We start from the raw sequence: 18,902 nt of genomic DNA on the forward strand, positions 1-18,902 counted from the left end.
AATCGACACGGCATGGTGACGTTAGGGAAAGGCATGCGTAGCCGGGTGATCATACAAGTCCAGTGCGTGGCTTCAGGCAGTTAGCAGCATGGGGCTAGCAGGCTAACAGAATGCCAGGAGTTACATCTGGAGGAAACCTGGCCCCATCCCTACTGTGAAGCATGGTGTTGGCAGAATCATGCTGTGGGGATGTTTTTCAGCGGCAGGGACTGGGAGACTAGTCAGGAAAGATAAACGGCGCAAAGTAGAGAGAGATCCTTGATGAAAACCTGCTCCAGAAGTTGCTCTGGAACAAGTCTCTAAATGTCCAGGAGTGGCCGAGCCAGATCCCGGACTTGAACATCTCTGGAGAAACCTGAAAATAGCTTTGCAGCAACGCTCCCCATCCAACCTGACAGAGCTTGAGAGGATCTGCAGAGAAGAATGGAAGAAGTTTTGGTTTTGCTTTGTCATTATGGGGTGGGTAGATTGAGGAAAAAAACAACATTTAATCCATTTTAGAATAAGGCTGTAATGTAACAAAATGTGGAAAAAGTCAAGGGGTCTGAATACTTTCCGAATGCACTGTATATACTGTACATCCATTAGAAAGCACCAGATGTAGAATGTATGATTCATCTTTTACCTTACAAACAATGGCTTGACACTGGCATAATCATTAGAAACACTGGTTGCTGATTTATATTTTAATCTATATTTCAGGCCTCTGAAGTTGTAGATAATTAGAACGTTCCAGGTAATATATTTAATGTTCCTCTAAACAGTTCCGAGACAGCTAATTGCGACTAGCACAGATGGCCTGACTTCATATTAGGTATCCATTTTTATTCCCCTGGCAAGTTTCCACAACAAAGCCAGATGCTTCTTCCAGGCAATGTAGGCAAACAATCGGAAGAAATGTAAGAGATGCATCACTCGTCTGGTAACGCTCTTAGGATACTCAATGGGAGGAAAAATTGATACCATTTTATACATCTCAATATGGCAGTCAACATTTGAAGTTTCTCAACTACTTAAAAAAATGTTTTTAATTAACTGTCGAGTCCTGGAAGAAATGGATACCCTTTGAGTTCTGAACACACATTTGGGAAAGCACCTGACTTAATATCTGATCTTTCATTTATCCATTTTCTGCCCAAGGTGTCCGCATGATTTCAAGGCAGACTGAATCGGCCTGTTGGTTGACTTGATCCAGAGAGTAAACAGAAGTGTCAACCTCAAGTGAACTTTCTAACAGATGGGATCGACTCCTTGAAACCTCTGTCATTATTTGACTGGAGGGAATCACTGAAGCCAACACGAATCAAGACATAATTGCTCAATACATTATTCAAAGGTCTTATTACGGTTTGTCATTTCCAAGATGGCTGGGTAATATATCGCTTCCCGCCTGAAATATGCTCTATAATACATCATCAGCAGAAAGGCAGAGTGATGGCTTTTACTTTCTTTGCTGTGGCCTTTGTGACTGGGACAGTTACAGAGAGTCAATACTTTTTTAATGAATCACTTTCAACGTTACATGACCTTCACACAACAGCTCAGAAACGGACAGGTTGATAAGTAACGGCCGCAGTATGTCAAAACATGGATTGCCCTTTGGCCCCCAGGAGAATTGCTAATCAGTGGGTTAGGACCGTAGGATTGACGATAGGATTGGATTCACCTAACAGACTAAAAGGATGGCAATCCGTCTCAGTCCAACACGTTGCGTTGCAAAGGTACTGCTCAGTTGTCGAGTCATGCTCCTGTCCCCCCTGCTGACTCTTTCCTAACAGGGATTTACAGCTGTGAATAGCGCTGATGGTCTGCTAGAGAGGAGAGGAAAGGTGTGAAGGTGACGATGCACTGCATTAATGATCCCTTCCTCTCACTGCCGACAGTGACACGGACTCCGCCCTGAGAATCAGCTGTCAATTACCTCAGGCGTTACCAGTGGGCCCCTGGAAACTTCCGGGGCAGAAAAAAAAATATTAATTAGATCCAGACCAAGACCTCAACCACAATTAAAGAATTGACTCTCCAGGTGAGTGTAAAAAGAAGAGGACACAGTTCACCAAATCCCCAATTACAAGCTTGTCAAGGTAGCTGCCGAGAGAGAGAGAGAGATCTTTTGAAAACCAAGATGCTCTGACTCACCTTTTGGACTCCTCTCGAAATATGTCGGCGTAAAGGTTAGCCGAGAAAAAGGGAATAAGAAACTTTCAATTACGTGAATGGAATTAGAAACGTTTGGTTTATTACACTGAAACAAACTAGAAAATAAAAAAGAACCCGCCCAGTGGATACACACTAGGCAACGGCACAGAACATGCAGTTTCACGTCCATAACTCATTTAATTAGGATTAAATGATAGAAAAATAAACCATTTACAAAATGTCTACTACAGAGACAGACCAGTGGCATCCAAAACACACATGTTCCACAAACTCAAAATAGTGTGACTATTTTGCAGATATTTTTCAATAACAATTGTTTTGAAACATTGTACCATAAAATAAAATAAACAATGATCGAAACAAAAATTTCACAGTTGAAGGGAGAGCGCACGTGACATGCAGTCTTCGGTGCAAAAAACACACTACACAGTAGTTTCGTGTTTCCATAGTCCAGTTTTTATGTTGGCTGAGCACGAGCTCTCTGTGTTGATTATAGGCATGATCTGCCCATTGTTTTTGAGCGTGCCGTTTTGTGTAGCCAGGTTGAGCCCGTACGACTTGGGCTGGCCGTCCACCAGCTCTGTGTTATTGGGCTGCTTTATGCTACTACTGTCTTTACTCGTAACGGACGCAGAAGTCCCAGCCCCCTCACCTTCTCCTCCTGTTCCTACTGTTGATCCTACACTTCCACTTCCCACTACTCCGATAGCTCCGTTGCCCAGGGCGCTAGTGCTGCCCCCTCCCTTGTCGGTGTAGCGCGAGCGTCGGGGCAGGGACGTGCTGGCGTCACTGCTGTCCTGTAGCGTCTGGCTCTGGTGGCGCTCCCTGTAGGCCATGTAGACTGCCCGTCGGCTGCACCGCGCCTGCTGACTGTCGTGGTGTTCGTGGCGATGCCGCCGGTGGGGGCCGCTCTGCACGCTGCCGTCCACGCTGGTGGGCACGTCATAGGCATACTCGCGCAGCACCGTGAGTCGGCTGGCCCGGTGGGCCCGCGCCCTGTTCTTGTGATGCCGGCCCGTGGGTCCGTTGGCGGCAGGATTGTTGTTGTTGGGCCGGAACTGCACCTCCACGGGTGCCACGTGCATCTTGATCTCGTTGTCCACCGAGTGCTCCGTCAGGCTGTTGTCCAGCATGGCTGCCCCATTGGTGGGCAGGGCTAGTAGGGGCAAGGATTTGTTCTGCGCTGCCTCTGCATGCAGATTGGTCAGTTTACTTCCCTGGGTGGAGTTTCGCACACTGGGGCCACTCTTATTGGTGCAGGATGACTCTGCGCTGCTGTGGGCACACTTGGCCGCATCGTCGTTGCCCCTACCAACTGACCCAGCCGCGGACACCGTGGATGCCCCCGGCAGTGGCAGCAGGGCGTCCTCCTGCGCCGAGTAGGCCCGTCTCTCGGGGCAACAGGCCTGGGCCCAGTGGCGCCTCATGTCCTGGCGGTTGACGCAGTGGTGTGCCATCAAAAAGCCACCCAGAGCCAGCGCCGCAACGCCAAACAGGCAGGAGAACACCAGGTCGGCCGGCCTCTCCTGGGACACGGCCATGGCGCCAAACACCCACAGTGACGCGTAGAGCCCCAGAGCAACCGCCGCGCCCAGGAGCTGTAGCGCGAACGTATGCTCATTCTCCAGCGCTGACAGGGACACGGCATGGGGAGCCGACACCGTCGAGGACGAGGCGTCGTGGGACTGGAGGTGGAGGAGTGTGGCCGGGACGTCTCCGGCATCGCTGCCCGCTACCGCCAGCCGCTGTTGCTCCTCGGCGGGTTCCTTGAGTTCGTAGCGGCGCTCGGGGTGGCGGCGCAGCTGGAGGAGGATGCTAAGGAAGTACATGCAGTCCACGAAGACGATGAAGCCGACGGGGCCGTAGAAGGCCCCCAGGCTGGGCTCCCACGCCATCCAGCAACTGAGGAGAAGACAGAAGGGGAAGGAATCAGTACAAACATACAGTAAATATTTATGTAAATGTGGTACACATGTACAATATCATACACACAAATGTATTGTGCAGATGTGTCGATATATCAGCTGCATTCAGTGAAAACACATGTTGTCAATGAAGCCATAAGACAAGTATGACATGACAAATCTTTGCCAGATGAGTCAAGAGTCACCCATTCAAGTGGTCCACAAACCATTTTAAAATTATAACAACTTCAACATTGTTTTGTGTTTGACTCAACCCATAGCTCATTAAATCAAGTTTTAAAAAAACACACGCAGGCATGGAGTCTCTTTGAAAATGCGAAAAGCGGGAATAGAGTATCTGTTCCGGAATATTCCACGGGGCGGGTTCCATTCGTCTCAGCTGCAAACTAATTAAACTCCAAAGACTTCAGACAGACACAGGTCCAGATTTCCAAATTACAACCCAAACAGCTGCCACCATAAAGTGAGAGAATGAAAGAGGGGGAGAAATGGAGAGGGAAAGAAAGAGCGAGAGAGCGACAGAAAGAGAGAAGCGAGAACACAAACAGAGAGAGGAAGAATGAGAAGAAAGAGAGACCGACAGACTTGGAAAATGGCAGCAGACGTGAGGTGCCGAGACACACACTATAAATAGCGCTCCCCAATCGGGCTCTCGGAACTTCACAGGGACTCAGAACTTTTCCTCCCCCCACAAAATATTTGTTATTTACATAAAGCTACGCACACACGCATTCTGGCCAGTCGAAAACAAAAAGCGATTTCTCTTGGGTCTAGTTTTATATATACACAAAGCCTTCTGTCGATATAAAACATAACAATTTCCATAAACACACACTATAGTAGAATAACTAATTGGTTTCCATACAATGTGACAGTAAACTGGCACTACTTACTATGGTGCGTTGGTCTGGCTACCGTAGTTCTTGATGTTGGCGGCTGCGGTTATGCCACAGACGATGATCGGTATCCCTCCGCCTATTAGGTAGAACCTGGTAGGAAAAGGTAGCGGAAAAAGAACTGAGTAGGACCTGCTTGGGATCAAATTGGTGGTGAGTTGGTTGCAGAGGTGGCATGTGTGCTTCAGGCCTCCGTACTGACACCATGTGGTGGGTGTTAAACCAACCACGCAAACCAAACCCTCTCTCTCCACAAGTCACAGCTATATTTCCAGAAGATACATAATATACACATAATAGTATTAGGAGCTCCTTGTAAAGGGAGAGAAACGCAAAATGGGATTGTACAGCATTTCAACTGATCCTCGTCCACACACTAAACAGTTAGTCTGACTCGGCTATAATGACCAAACCTTTTCATAACTGTGCATTGTGGGAAATGTAGTATTTTACCTCAGCATGGGTCGTGGAGGGGGCGGGGGCTCGTCCAGCTCTTCGTAGTGCTTGGCCTTGCGGGTCACTTGCTTGTAGATGTTGCGTGCCGTCACGCCCACCCACAGAGCTGTGGCCAGGGTCGAGTAGTGCAGAACTATGCCCACCTGGATAAAAATCACCACCAAGCTCAGTCATGATCAGGATTCCAATTTAAACAAACAACTTCATTATGAAAATGTTCAATGCGCCAAACTGTATGAGTGTACCAAGTATCATGATTTTATGAAAAAGTTCACATATTGCCTGGACTATATAAAGGCTTTATAGAGCATTCACAAATTCTACATAAGCACTGCATAGATGCTTCACTAATAATTTATGAGCAAAATACTACGCATTCTGAAAACTCACTTCATAAAATGCTATTGCACTAATTGACCGTTTGTAAAGTTCCTTGACAAAGTAGAGCCTAGCTGTAGGATATCCTTTATTCTAGGGGGCAAACCGTTATTTTCCAAGATGTTCTCTACCAGCTGGGCTCTTTGTGTTAAGGACAATGAGTAAATGAAAAGAACCCAGTGCAAATCAGCATTTGCTGCTACACTGCCTTCAGTCCCGTTTCTCCACCCTTCTCATGGATTTAATGGTGGAAACAGCAAGTGTACACTTTGGGGAAAAAGGGCGGAGAATCAGGCATCACACTATGTTGCCAAAGGCAATTTTGCCTCCTCCACAACATCTTGAGATCCCCATATAATTGTGAGATGCTTTTGGCAAGGGAAGGCAGGTTGGCAGTCTGGCTGGCAGGTTGGTAGGCAGATAGGCTGGCACACCAGTGGCTTATGGTGTGGGGGGGGGGGGGAATACTCACAGCTTGGCACACGCTGGCGTAACGCGTCTGGTTGATGCCACCCACGAAGACGCCGCAGGTGAGGAAGATGTGGAGGCAAAGGTTGACCAGCATGTGCCAGAACTTACGGCTGATTCGGACAGACCTGGACACGCAACCACACAGAACTAGTGAGATTCATCAAAACAATATCAGGGAATAAAATATCACGTCTGTTTGTTTGATTCATTCAAAATCTGTTACGAGTTTGGAGTGGTGGAGATGTGCTCGTGGAGTGGTGAACATATTAGTGGAGACTGGACAGTATTGGTCCCCAAACTTCCTTGCATTGTCACCCACCCAATAAGAAACATTCTGGCCTGGAATCTTGTGCTGCGACCCGAAAGCGAGTCACAGTCCATCATTTGGTAATATTAGATACCGTACTACTAGTAAGATGGATACTTGGTATCTTATGCACTAGGTATACACTGTATTAGATTCTACTAGGAGGTAGAGCTGTTACCTGTGGTGGTAGACGTAGCTGATGATGATGGCCAGCAGACAGAGCAGGAGGACGATAGCTGTGGCATAGAGGACTGGGTGGAGAGGCTCAATGCTGGGAGAGAAATACTCCACCCCAGTAAGATCCTGTGGCATACACACATCAAAATGTTTCAATGTCATCACTTTAGACAATGTGTCATACAAAAACAAATTAACCCTGAAGAAAAGGTATGAGCCAATTTCGTCAACTCAGGAGATTGTCATGTGATTGTTCCAAAACTAAACAGGTAGTGTTTATAGGGCTTGTGAACCCGAAAAGAGATGTTGAGCCCGTCTTGAAAAGGCTAATGTCTCGATGTCAGTATCCTAAATACTCAGAAGCATCGTGGCAAGAAAACAAAAGAAGAAGCTTACTGCATTTACTGAAGAAAACATGTTGGAAACAGCCTTATGTTGTCTCCCGGAGTCACATTTGTTCATTGAGTTTAAAAGGCCATTCAACCCCTGGCCACCCACCATGAGCACGGCGTAGTTGCTGAGCGAGTCACAGGAGAGCGTGGTGAAGTTGTCATGGTGCCGCAGGACACGGCAGCCCTCGCTCTGCCAGCCACCCTGCCCACCCAGCAGGCTGAAGTTCCAGCAGGCGGGCACGGCGTCCGAGCCACGGGCAAACCTCCGCAGCGTGGCGTTCACCGGCACACGCAGTCCGCGCAGCTGGAAACCCTCTGACCAATCAGAGGCAGAGAGACAGAGAGAGAGAGAGATGAGGAGAGAGATGAGTAGAGCGATGAGGAGAGAGAGAGAGATGAGGAGAGAGAGAGAGATGAGGAGAGAGATGAGGAGAGAGATGAGTAGAGCGATGAGGAGAGAGAGAGAGATGAGGAGAGAGATGAGTAGAGCGATGAGGAGAGAGAGAGAGATGAGGAGAGAGATGAGTAGAGCGATGAGGAGAGAGAGAGAGAAAAAGAGAGAGAGGCGTAAGTCTTCAAAACATATCCTGGTGCTTTTATTTATTGGTCCTTTTTTTAGCTACCTTTTCTAAAAATCCAATGCAAGACAAAAGGGTGAAAGGTAGCCTAGCGGTTAGAGCGTTGGGCCAGTAACCGAAAGGTTGCTAGATCAAATCCCCGAGCTGACAAGGTAACAATATTTTAGTTCTGCCACTGAACAAGGCAGTTAACCCACTGTTCCTGGGCCGTCATTGTAAATAAGAATTAGTTCTTAACGGACTTGCCTATCTGTATTACAGATGGATCCCTAAATCAAAAGTCTTTGCCCAAACCACAAAATTCACTCTTAAAACAAGTCACAACAGTATCTTGAACAAAACCCATCTAATACTTTAGTGGTACAGTGGGGTCCATGTCAGACTCACCTATCTTGGCCAGGAGAACGGGGGTGGCCACGTTCCTCCTCTTCCCACCGTCAGCCAGCAGGGTGGAGTTGCCCGTGGATGGGAAGAGCTTGCCGTTGCGGAAGGCCAGCAAGTGAAGCTTGTAGACGTTGTCGTCGGCCTGGCCCAGGTACTGAGAGAACAGAGAGGGGGGGAGCTGCAGGGACGCCTCCACCATGGTGTTCTAGGGAGAGAAAGAGAGGATTTATTCTTTCATTTTATTTTCCTTTATTTAGTCCCATAGAGATAAAAAAAAAATTGGATTGAGTGTACAGCATAATGTGTGATTCTGGTTTAACGTTTTAGTCTACAATTCATTGTTTAGTTAGCATTTACTTAGAAAAGACATGGTTATATGGTAAGCTGTTCTTAGGTTTGTGCTATGGGTGAACCTCAAGACAACACACCTCACTTTGGTAAAACATTTCAAGGGGCAATGATGGCGATATCTAAAACGAATGATGCATCATTTTCAGTCTATATATTGTTAAGGCTACGGGGACCTGTTTCAATGACTGCTGCAGCTTGCTCTTTGCAGTCTAGGCTACTTTATAAGCACTTTGTGACAAGTGCTGATGTACAAAAGTTTGTGTTTCTACAAATTGGATTGATTGCCTCTCCTTCGGTCATTCCTGGATACTGACCTTGAGAGAGAGGCTAGACAGGGTGCTGGTGACGTTACACTTGAAGCTGAGCTGGCGGTCAGGGTTGCCATCCAGGTCAATGCGCGGGCCCAGGTCTCGGAGAGCGATGCGTTCAGGCATCAGCTTCTGGAACAGTGTGCATGTCATGCCATTGAAGCTGCTCGCCTTGATGGCGTGGGCCTCCAGGGCGATGTTATGGGAATTCTGGGAACAAATGATAGGTGTACAAATAAACAACAATCAGATGTACTTTTAAATTCCAATAGTAAAAACACACACATACAAAACGCCACCTCCCAACGACAATGCATTTACACCCCGATGCCATTTGGTAATGCGATCTCATGATCTGGCGCGATCTTACGGTGGAGTGGGCCTGGGTTCCGCTGGCAAGCTGGTGTACAGAGATCCTCTGGAGACACTCCACGATGCGGGAGCAGGCCCTGGCCTCGCGCTGAGCCAGCCGCAACACCCGCTCATCAGCGTGCATCAGATTACTGGAGATGTCCACCATCACGTCCCCCAACTGAGACAGACAGAACAGGGTTAACACACACACACACACACACACACACCACACACACCAAGAAACCACAGAACTACACACAGTTACCTGCAAATACCAGCCAGAGGCACACGCATACACAGGCCTTATCAATCGAAACAATAGAGTGCTTTGTTTTTTTATCCAACACTCAATGTAGTCTTTATTATCATCGTCCTGGAAATACCTGAATTTGAGCCTTCGGGTTCCTCTCAGCGCTGACGGAGGGCACAGGGCTCTAGACCAGGGCTGCATTCCAAACACTTAACAGACACACCCTATCCCCTCAGCCCTCAAAGTAAGTGGACACTTCTGATGACGTTTCATGATGTCTGACGAGTATACACTTGCAGAGCGAGGATGGATTTTTTATTTATTTTTAATGGACCACCTTGTCCGGAAATTCGTCATTCGTTCACCCCGTGATGATTGTGTTTTCAGCCCCCGGTAGCTTGTGGGTGCTTTAAATGCGCTACAGTCAATTATGATTGCATGTCGACTTATATTAACTATGTAATTTTTATGATCGCCAGCAAAAGATTTACCCAACCAACGTTAGCCTGCCTAGCTACTTCTGAAGAAGGAAAATGTTTTATTTCTACATTTTCCAAAAGATTGCTCAGGTGCAACATTCAAAGCCTTCCCCAATGAGCACAAACTGCCAGGTGTGAAACCCAAGACAAATAAACCCGACCCGGCCTTGCTTTGCAATCCCCCACAGCTCGACAGGAAAAATCCCCCATTCCAGATCCTAGCTCATTCGCTTTCATTACGATTCGTCTGTGGATTTAAACAGGACAGGGTTGCTCTGTATCAACTATGAGGAGTGGAATAACATAAAGGGCCAAAGTATCAGCAGTAAGCTGGAGGTGAATACACTGTGTGGCGTATTCGCACCTCTCACTTGCACACACAGTAAACACACACTTAAAAAATACTATTACCTAGCTCTACTTAGAACATTTATTTTGGTTCTGACCCCATTTCCTCTCATTACACTTATGCCTGAGGCCGTGCATGTTACTGTCCTCTCCGAGTGTGTGTGTGTGTGTGCTTCTTTATATGAACATCTTATTCATCCATAAAGGTGGGACTGGGAGACTGAAGCGGGACACACCTCCTTGTATTTCTCGGCAAACTTGCCAAACTTCTCGATCATCTCAGCCACGAAGATGACGTCCATCTTGTCTGAGAAGTTGGCGGCCTCGAATGTGTAGACGAGCAGCTGGCGGGCCGTGATCACCGCGTTGGTCATGTTCAGAGGCATCTGGAACACAGAGAGACAGAGAGGTTGAGAAGGACTGTGTACACAAGGGTGAACGCTTCAAAAAACAACACTTGAGGGTAGGAAGACAAAAAGAATGACAACGCTGACAAAATCAAGAGGGGAGACTTGGCGGGAGATATACAATAAGTTGAAGTTGAAGAAAGAAAAGACAGACAAAGAGAGCAAATCAAACATGGTCAGACAGAGTGTCATGGTCACCTGGTTGATGATGTAGAGGAAGCGAGTTACGTCTTTCTGGTACTGGCAGCGGAAGTAGTCGTCCTTGGCCCACAGGCCCCCGCGGTCACAATGCCGCCCCGCAAGCCGCTCCTCACCCACCGAGCCAGAGTAGATTCCCGTGCCTGACGCCAGCTTGTTGCAGGGCAGGTAGGCTGTGATGCCTGCTAGGGTACGAGGCCATCTGAGAGGTGGGGGGGATCGAGAGAGAAAAACAAAGAGAAAAAGAGAGGGGAGCGAAAGATACAATAGATAGAAAGAGAGGGACAGAGAGAGAGAGACATAGTATATAGATAGAAAGAGGGACAGAGAGAGAGAGACATAGTATATAGATAGAAAGAGGGACAGAGAGAGAGAGACATAGTATATAGATAGAAAGAGGGACAGAGAGACAGTGAGTAACATCTTAGAAGGGTGGGTTTGCCACAATGTGGTGGCATGATTCACATGATGTGTTCCAGGAACATGTGATTACTTATCCGCAACAGCGGTTTACTGAGCTCAACATCATCATTGAAAACTGTGGCGCGCTTTAGTTCCTGCCCAGTACTACTTATTCACTCAATGGAATAAATGCTTTTGACAGTCACTCAACTGGTTCGTATTCATTAGTGCACACTGTGGGAAAACATACCAAAACAGTGTACAAACTAAACTATTGGAATTTCAGGTTAGTAAGGCCTAACGAATACGACCCAGATTTTACTACTAACAACAAGTCTGATATTCAGCCACTAGGTGGTGCCACCGAGCTGAGTTTGTTCCAAAAATAACTGTCTGGTACAAACTTGTTTACCTCAACAAGCCCATTAAAATTAAACAAGTACCTGATTAAATAAGACACTAGATATATATTAATACAATAGATAAATATATTAGATTCATAAAATAGATTAATACAACTACAAACATTTACCTGAAAAATTTCACAGACAGATTACCAACTAATAATAACCTAGTCTAGCATACAATGTGATAGTGAAAGTAGCACCCCCTCACCTGAAGTCACCCTTGTTGTTGGACACTCTGTCGGGTGGGCAGTACTTGGCGGAGCTCTCCAGAACCACAATGTCGACGGTACGGGTGGTGTTCCCTCGGCTGGTCCTCACACGACACTCCCATTTCCCAGTTGAAGCAGGCTGGATGTTGGAGATGGTCAACGCACTGAGTAAAGAACAGAGGGGAACAAGTAAATCAAATATTACTGCCAAAGACGGAAAGAGAGAGTAGACCGCTTTTAACCATGTATGCCGAGAGGCACCATTTGCATCAGATGTTTAAATGCACAATCTGTCATTTTAATTTACAGTCCAAAAGTGGTACCCCAGCTGTCTCTTGCGGCCTACTGCTTAGCTGATTTAAAGAGGGTTAGGTCAGTTGTGCTTTGTGGAAACAATCAATCAAATCCTATTTACATAGCCCTTTTTACAATAACATTTGTCATCAAGTGCTTGACAGTAACCTTCCCTTAACCTCCAAGCAGCAGCAGGGGTGAGGAAAAACTCATCTAAGGGTGCCGTTCTCATTACCACTGTCTTCTATCTATCCACCAACCCGCCCACAAGTACCGTCCCCCTTACCTGGCGATGAGGGAGCAGTTCTGTACCATGCTCTTCTCGATGAAGATGCCCTGGGCTGCATCGGGCTCCACCATGCGGCCGTCCTGGTACCACAGCACCTGCATGTCCTCCGCCACGAACGAGGCCTGGCACTGGAAGGGCAGGCTGTCGCCCTGGAACACGACCTGACGCTGGGACGGAGTCAGCTGGAAGGAAGGCAGTTCCAGGGGTGCGTCTGGAGGGTAGGGGAGTATGGGGGTTACATTTTAGTGCATCGCTCTCTCTAGACTGCATGTCTGGGTAGGATTGGGTTAATTCAAGTTATTTGTTCACAACTGAATTCTTCTCCTCAGGGGTGAAGCCAGGTGCGAAATGAAGCCCATCTGTAAATAGCACACCCAACTACCTCATCCCCATATTGTTTTTTTAGTTTTTTGCTATTTTGCACCCCAGTATCTCTACTTGCACATGATCTGCACATCTATCACTCCAGTGTTAATGTTAAATTTTAATTATTTATTGCCTTACCTCCCTAATCTTATTACATTTGCACACACTGTACATACACTTTTTCTATTGTGTTATTGTTGTTGTTTTTGTCGCACTGCTTTGATTTATAATCTTGGCCAGGTCGCAGTTGTAAATGAGAACTTGTTCTCAACTGGCCTACCTGGTTAAGTAAAGGTGAAATAAAATGTAAAAAATAAAAAGGGGATCATTTCAATAGTCAAACGTTGGTACCTATTTGTAACTCGGTCATGTGTCTCCACTTGTAAAAGCTGTGCCACGTATTTCCTAACCCGTGCAGTGAAGAGTGCCAAACTGATAAGACAGGGCAAGCACAAACAAAACACTGCAGTGCTCCGTACTGCTGGCCATTCCCTTATCGCCTGTGTCATTGGACAACTCCCACTCCCAACAACGCCAGCAACTAAAGCCATCTCTGAACTGAACACAAAATAACTGCACTATACGCCATTTGTTCTCTGTTCATCTCTCTGCATTTTGATATACCCTGTACATCCACCGTATATCAACTGTATATACACTGTACATCCACCGTATATCAACTGTATATACCCTGTACATCCACCGTATATCAACTGTATATACCCTGTACATCCACCGTATATCAACTGTATATACCCTGTACATCCACCGTATATCAACTGTATATACACTGTACATCCACCGTATATCAACTGTATATACCCTGTACATCCACCGTATATCAACTGTATATACCCTGTACATCCACCGTATATCAACTGTATATCCACCGTATATCAACTGTATATACACTGTACATCCACCGTATATCAACTGTATATACCCTGTACATCCACCTGTATATACACTGTACATCCACCGTATATCAACTGTATATACCCTGTATATCCACCGTATATCAACTGTATATACCCTGTACATCCACCGTATATCAACTGTATATACCCTGTACATCCACCTGTATATACACTGTACATCCACCGTATATCAACTGTATATACCCTGTACATCCACCGTATATCAACTGTATATACACTGTACATCCACCGAATATCAACTGTATATACCCTGTACATCCACCGTATATCAACTGTATATACCCTGTACATCCACCGTATATCAACTGTATATACCCTGTACATCCACCGTATATCAACTGTATATACCCTGTACATCCACCATATATCAACTGTATATACCCTGTACATCCACCGTATATCAACTGTATATACCCTGTACATCCACCGTATATCAACTGTATATACCCTGTACATCCACCGTATATCAACTGTATATACCCTGTACATCCACCGTATATCAACTGTATATACCCTGTACATCCACCGTATATCAACTGTATATACCCTGTACATCCACCGTATATAAACTGTATATACACTGTACATCCACCGTATATCAACTGTATATACCCTGTACATCCACCGTATATCAACTGTATATACCCTGTACATCCACCGTATATCAACTGTATATACCCTGTACATCCACCGTATATCAACTGTATATACCCTGTACATCCACCGTATATAAACTGTATATACACTGTACATCCACCGTATATAAACTGTATATACACTGTACATCCACCGTATATAAACTGTATATACACTGTACATCCACCGTATATAAACTGTATATACCCTGTACATCCACCGTATATCAACTGTATATACACTGTACATTCACTGTATATCAACTGTATATACACTGTACATCCACCGTATATCAACTGTATATACCCTGTACATCCACCGTATATCAACTGTATATACCCTGTACATCCACCGTATATCAACTGTATATACCCTGTACATCCACCGTATATCAACTGTATATACACTGTACATCCACTGTATATACACTGTACATCCACCGTATATCAACTGTATATACACTGTACATTCACTGTATATACACTGTACATCCACCGTATATCAACTGTATATACCCTGTACATCCACCGTATATCAACTGTATATACACTGTACATCCACTGTATATACACTGTACATCCACCGTATATCAACTGTATATACACTGTACATTCACTGTATATTTGTATATAAACTGTTCTTTCTCCCGAGTGGCACAGTGGTCTAAGACACTGCATCTCAGTGCAAGAGGAGTCACTGCAGTACCTGGTTCGAATCCAGGCTGCATCACATCCAGCCGTGATTGGGAGTCCCATAGGGTGGTGCACAATTGGCCCAGCAATTGACCCAGCACAATTGGTAGGCCGTCATTGTAAATAAGAATTTGTTCTTAACTGACTTGCCTAGTTAAATAAAGGTAAAAAATAAAAGATCTTATAGCACTATACTCACTACCTAGTTGTATGTAAACTCTGTCGTCTGTATTCTGTCTCTAAATGTAGTCGATCACTAGCACCAAGTACAACTCTGAGCATGTGTAAAGGTAGCTACTTGGCGAATAAAGGTGATTCTGAACTGAAAATAGAGTGCAGAGCCAAATGCTAGAGGTTGCACGTCCATCTGTTCTGTATATCGGTCTTGGACGACCGCGTGCTAACGACTGATGCCATGTAAAAATGTGTTCATGTGAGGTCGAAGTGCCCAGATCAGATGTGTGGGCATGGTTATGCGTGACTGTGCTAGAGTTTGAAGATGTGTGTGTACGCATCAAAAGGTAGTCTCTTACTAGGAGCTCTGGTACAAACAAGGTGATGTAAAGGGGTAACAGGTGTGTGTTTGTGTTCTCACGAAACTTTGTATGTACGTGGAGCTTAAGGGCTTTAAGGTGATGAGTAGTTGTAGGACCAGGTGTGTGTGTGTGTGTGTGTGTGTGCCCTTACCACAGGTGAACAGCTCAGGCTTGGTGGAGGTGATGAGCTGGCCCTGCAGGGAGCGAGGGTAGGAGCAGCTGGTGTCCTTCACCCCCACGTTGTTGTCTTTGATCCAGTGCAGCAGCCACAACAGGTTGCAGTCGCACAGCAGGTACGGCGTCTGGAACTCCCTGAGGTAACGTGGGGACAGGCAGAGTTAAAAATACATTTAAAAAGGAGCATTACTTTCACTTTCATTTACAGTGAAAAGTGATAGTCCCCTGTTCGATCCCCCATTCCATAACCTACTTTCTATGCTGTGTTCTTCTTATCTACTTTTTATTGCCTCTCTGCAATTGTTTGTAAACTGAGGGTTGGGCCCTTGGTGGATGGAACCATTAGAATCTTTGTTTTGCTTCCTGGCTGAATGTGTTTGCATTACCTTGAGTTGTGAACCAGGAAATAAAATATACAGATTGCACCTATTGGTGCATTTCTACAACAGGGTATTGTACTATACTCTTTAAAGTACCCCGAATAGAAAACCCACTACACTGCCACAGGGTGTCATGGAATAGCGTTGCAGGGCCTGAACTCTAAAGCATACTTACAAAGTCTTCAATGACACCAAGCTGTCAAACGTCCCTTGGGCCAGCGATGAAAACATGTTTCCTGAAAGGTTTCTGAAAGGACAAGATGAAGGCCAGCAATCATCTACAACAGATCAAATCAAGTATGCCAATCTGTCACATCACACAATCAGGACCCAAACACAACCTGTCATTGGCAACTCCACTGAGATGTCCAGGAATCTTAATCCTCACCTTTGCATCGTAGGGAAAAGGACATGGAATTATATGTTGCAGCTGTGGCACTGAGACCCGTGGGGGAACCATGGGTATTATGCTAATATCACAGCACCTGGACGCCACCATTTTCTGAGCAGGGTAATTACTATTAGGGCGTTGGAGCCAGATATGTCACTTTCACATGAATGTCCTTATCAATGACTTATTTTTTAGGATGGATAGGGGGAAAATGCAAACAGTTTTCAAAGAAAAATAATACTATGGATCTGGTGTATTTAAACAAAGGAATAAAGGAAAAATAACTACTACTTACAGTCGAACTAGACTTGTGAGGCCTTTGAATATGTCCACGTTGAGGCAGCCAATGCGATTGTTGGACAGGTCTCTGTGGAAAGCAAAACAAATGGAGATTCTGGTTATATTCTGTCCTGATTTACTCAAGTCAAACAGCAGCAACAGTCTAAGAAACGTAATATGCCATCGTAAATTGTACAAACAGCATGAAATTCATGACTAGAGTCAATTGACCTCATGTGGTGACTCGGCGAATTCTAATAAATCCACATTGTAGCTCAACAAATCAAAAAGTGGAGAAAACTGTCAACTCAATTAAAAGACAGGTGATGTCATTCGCAGAGACAGGTTGGGGCAGAGGCAGGGATTGAAAAATCCAGGTCTGTCAGTTTTACAACTTTTCAAGGTGATTTGAGACGATGCCTGTGTTCGCCCCGAGGCGGCTTTCACATCAAAGCTGTTAGTAACACACTATACTAGTTGAAATTAATGTATTATGATTGATGTCATACACATCAAAGTGTGTCTTTTTCACCAGGACCTGACACAAAGTGTCTGCCAAACATCAGGTAGTATTATCGATCTTTGAAGAAACCGTGTTTGGGCAAGGATTTTATTTAGTCTACATTGTGAAAATATGATTTTGATCAACTCAAAAGATAGTTCAAACTAGAAGAAATGATGATGGAAGGCAGTTCGAAACAACCATGTATAAAATCAAGGATGTGGTGTATATGCAAGCCGTTACAGCTGAACAAAACGGATATGCTAAACGACTCGAACGTAAACAAATGACTCAAGTGTAACATTGGAACGGCCAGAAGAGGCCTCACAATAGCTTACAAACTAGACCCTGCTAGCTGCAAGCTACAACCCTAGCCAAAGGCCTAATGCCAGGGCAGCATCAGACACTTAAATGCTTAGAAAATAAGTGTGGAGCGCATTACGTAAACATCCTGGTGTTGGTCTAATTATTGTTGTGGTTCCTAGGGAGGGTGGCAGCTGGGGAATTTACTGAGTGAGGTGGTTAGTTCCGCCTGGCCTGGGGAAAACCTTTCAAGGGTTGCCAAGAAGTCATGCTGGCATCCCGTGTCTGAGGAGGATCACCTACTGGGGTGGAACTCCCTTAGCTAAAGGGATAAACTCCCACCCTGCCAATGCTGCCATGGCATAGCATTAGACATGGTCCAGTGCTTTGCAGTTGGGAGTGCAGTGTGACGTCAAAGCAGCCCACATAAGGAGAAAATGGCCAACTCTCACAAATTAGCCACATCATCCCAAATATATTCCAACACATGTTTGTTTTTTAAAATCTTGTGGTCTGTCCATTAAAGTAGCAGCAGCGCTCAACATTACAGCAGACCCAGAGCAAGCTGTCTGTTGTGATATGAGCAGATATAAAAATAGATGGGTGTGTAAGTAACAAGACGGGGTCAGTGACTGTTCAGCTGTCGGTGGAATGTAGCGGCTGCTGTCGGGTGGTAAGGCCCTGGAGTGGCCAGTAGGGGGTTGTAGCTTGAAGTTGCCCCTAGACACTGGATCTTGGGTCCATTTTACATTTCCCCCCCACTAATGGTTAACGTCAGGATTGGGGGAAGGGAGGCTGATCCTAGATCTGTAGATAGGGGAACTTCACCCCAGACATACATGAATGGGTTGCATCCAGCAAAAAAAATGTGCTTTGTCACATCATAGGCATCTTATGGCTCTATTGACAACGTATACATTTAGCTGAATGCAGCTGATATATGGGCACGTCGCACCTGAGTCTAGACCTACTTTCTGCACATCAGGACCTTGACTAGCTGTATCAGGTGGTAAAACAGGGTTGGAGCTAGCCTCCCCTTGGGCTCTCTCCCCCCAGGGAATTAATCTACTCCACCACCCCTAGCCAGTCATCCCCAAACAGCTGGGACCAGGCACCATGTGACTGATCCCAGATCAGATGTTTGTCCCATGACGTGTCCAAAGCAACCCTCAAAACGTTGAGGTCATGTTAGCTTTGCTTTTCATTTACTACAGTGGATCAGTTGCAGCTCGTGTCCGTCAGCTGGTTTGAAATAGGATAACATTTCCTAACAATGTACACT

The 18,902-nt window shown here is 45.6% G+C and overlaps 1 protein-coding gene across 2 annotated transcripts in view; it reads right to left on the minus strand.

Moving 5' to 3' along the window:
* Positions 1 to 2,217: 2,217 nt before the first annotated feature.
* The window catches only part of LOC109897041 (adhesion G protein-coupled receptor A3), a 60,006-nt gene continuing 43,321 nt past the window's right edge, over positions 2,218 to 18,902 (minus strand). For both annotated transcript variants that reach the window (XM_031832399.1, XM_020491555.2), the window contains 16 exons: positions 16,832 to 16,903; positions 16,321 to 16,392; positions 15,740 to 15,900; positions 12,418 to 12,631; positions 11,837 to 12,001; positions 10,820 to 11,021; positions 10,451 to 10,600; positions 9,154 to 9,315; positions 8,790 to 8,993; positions 8,128 to 8,329; positions 7,269 to 7,477; positions 6,772 to 6,896; positions 6,288 to 6,411; positions 5,435 to 5,580; positions 4,979 to 5,074; positions 2,218 to 4,062 (listed from right to left, as the gene is read on the minus strand). In XM_031832399.1, coding sequence (XP_031688259.1) covers positions 2,583 to 4,062; positions 4,979 to 5,074; positions 5,435 to 5,580; positions 6,288 to 6,411; positions 6,772 to 6,896; positions 7,269 to 7,477; positions 8,128 to 8,329; positions 8,790 to 8,993; positions 9,154 to 9,315; positions 10,451 to 10,600; positions 10,820 to 11,021; positions 11,837 to 12,001; positions 12,418 to 12,631; positions 15,740 to 15,900; positions 16,321 to 16,392; positions 16,832 to 16,903 — 3,784 coding nt within the window. In that variant the 3' untranslated portion in view covers positions 2,218 to 2,582. The remainder of the gene's footprint in view (positions 4,063 to 4,978; positions 5,075 to 5,434; positions 5,581 to 6,287; positions 6,412 to 6,771; positions 6,897 to 7,268; positions 7,478 to 8,127; positions 8,330 to 8,789; positions 8,994 to 9,153; positions 9,316 to 10,450; positions 10,601 to 10,819; positions 11,022 to 11,836; positions 12,002 to 12,417; positions 12,632 to 15,739; positions 15,901 to 16,320; positions 16,393 to 16,831; positions 16,904 to 18,902) is intronic.

This window comes from Oncorhynchus kisutch, linkage group LG9 (assembly GCF_002021735.2).
Source record: "Oncorhynchus kisutch isolate 150728-3 linkage group LG9, Okis_V2, whole genome shotgun sequence".
NCBI classification, from domain to species: domain Eukaryota; kingdom Metazoa; phylum Chordata; class Actinopteri; order Salmoniformes; family Salmonidae; genus Oncorhynchus; species Oncorhynchus kisutch.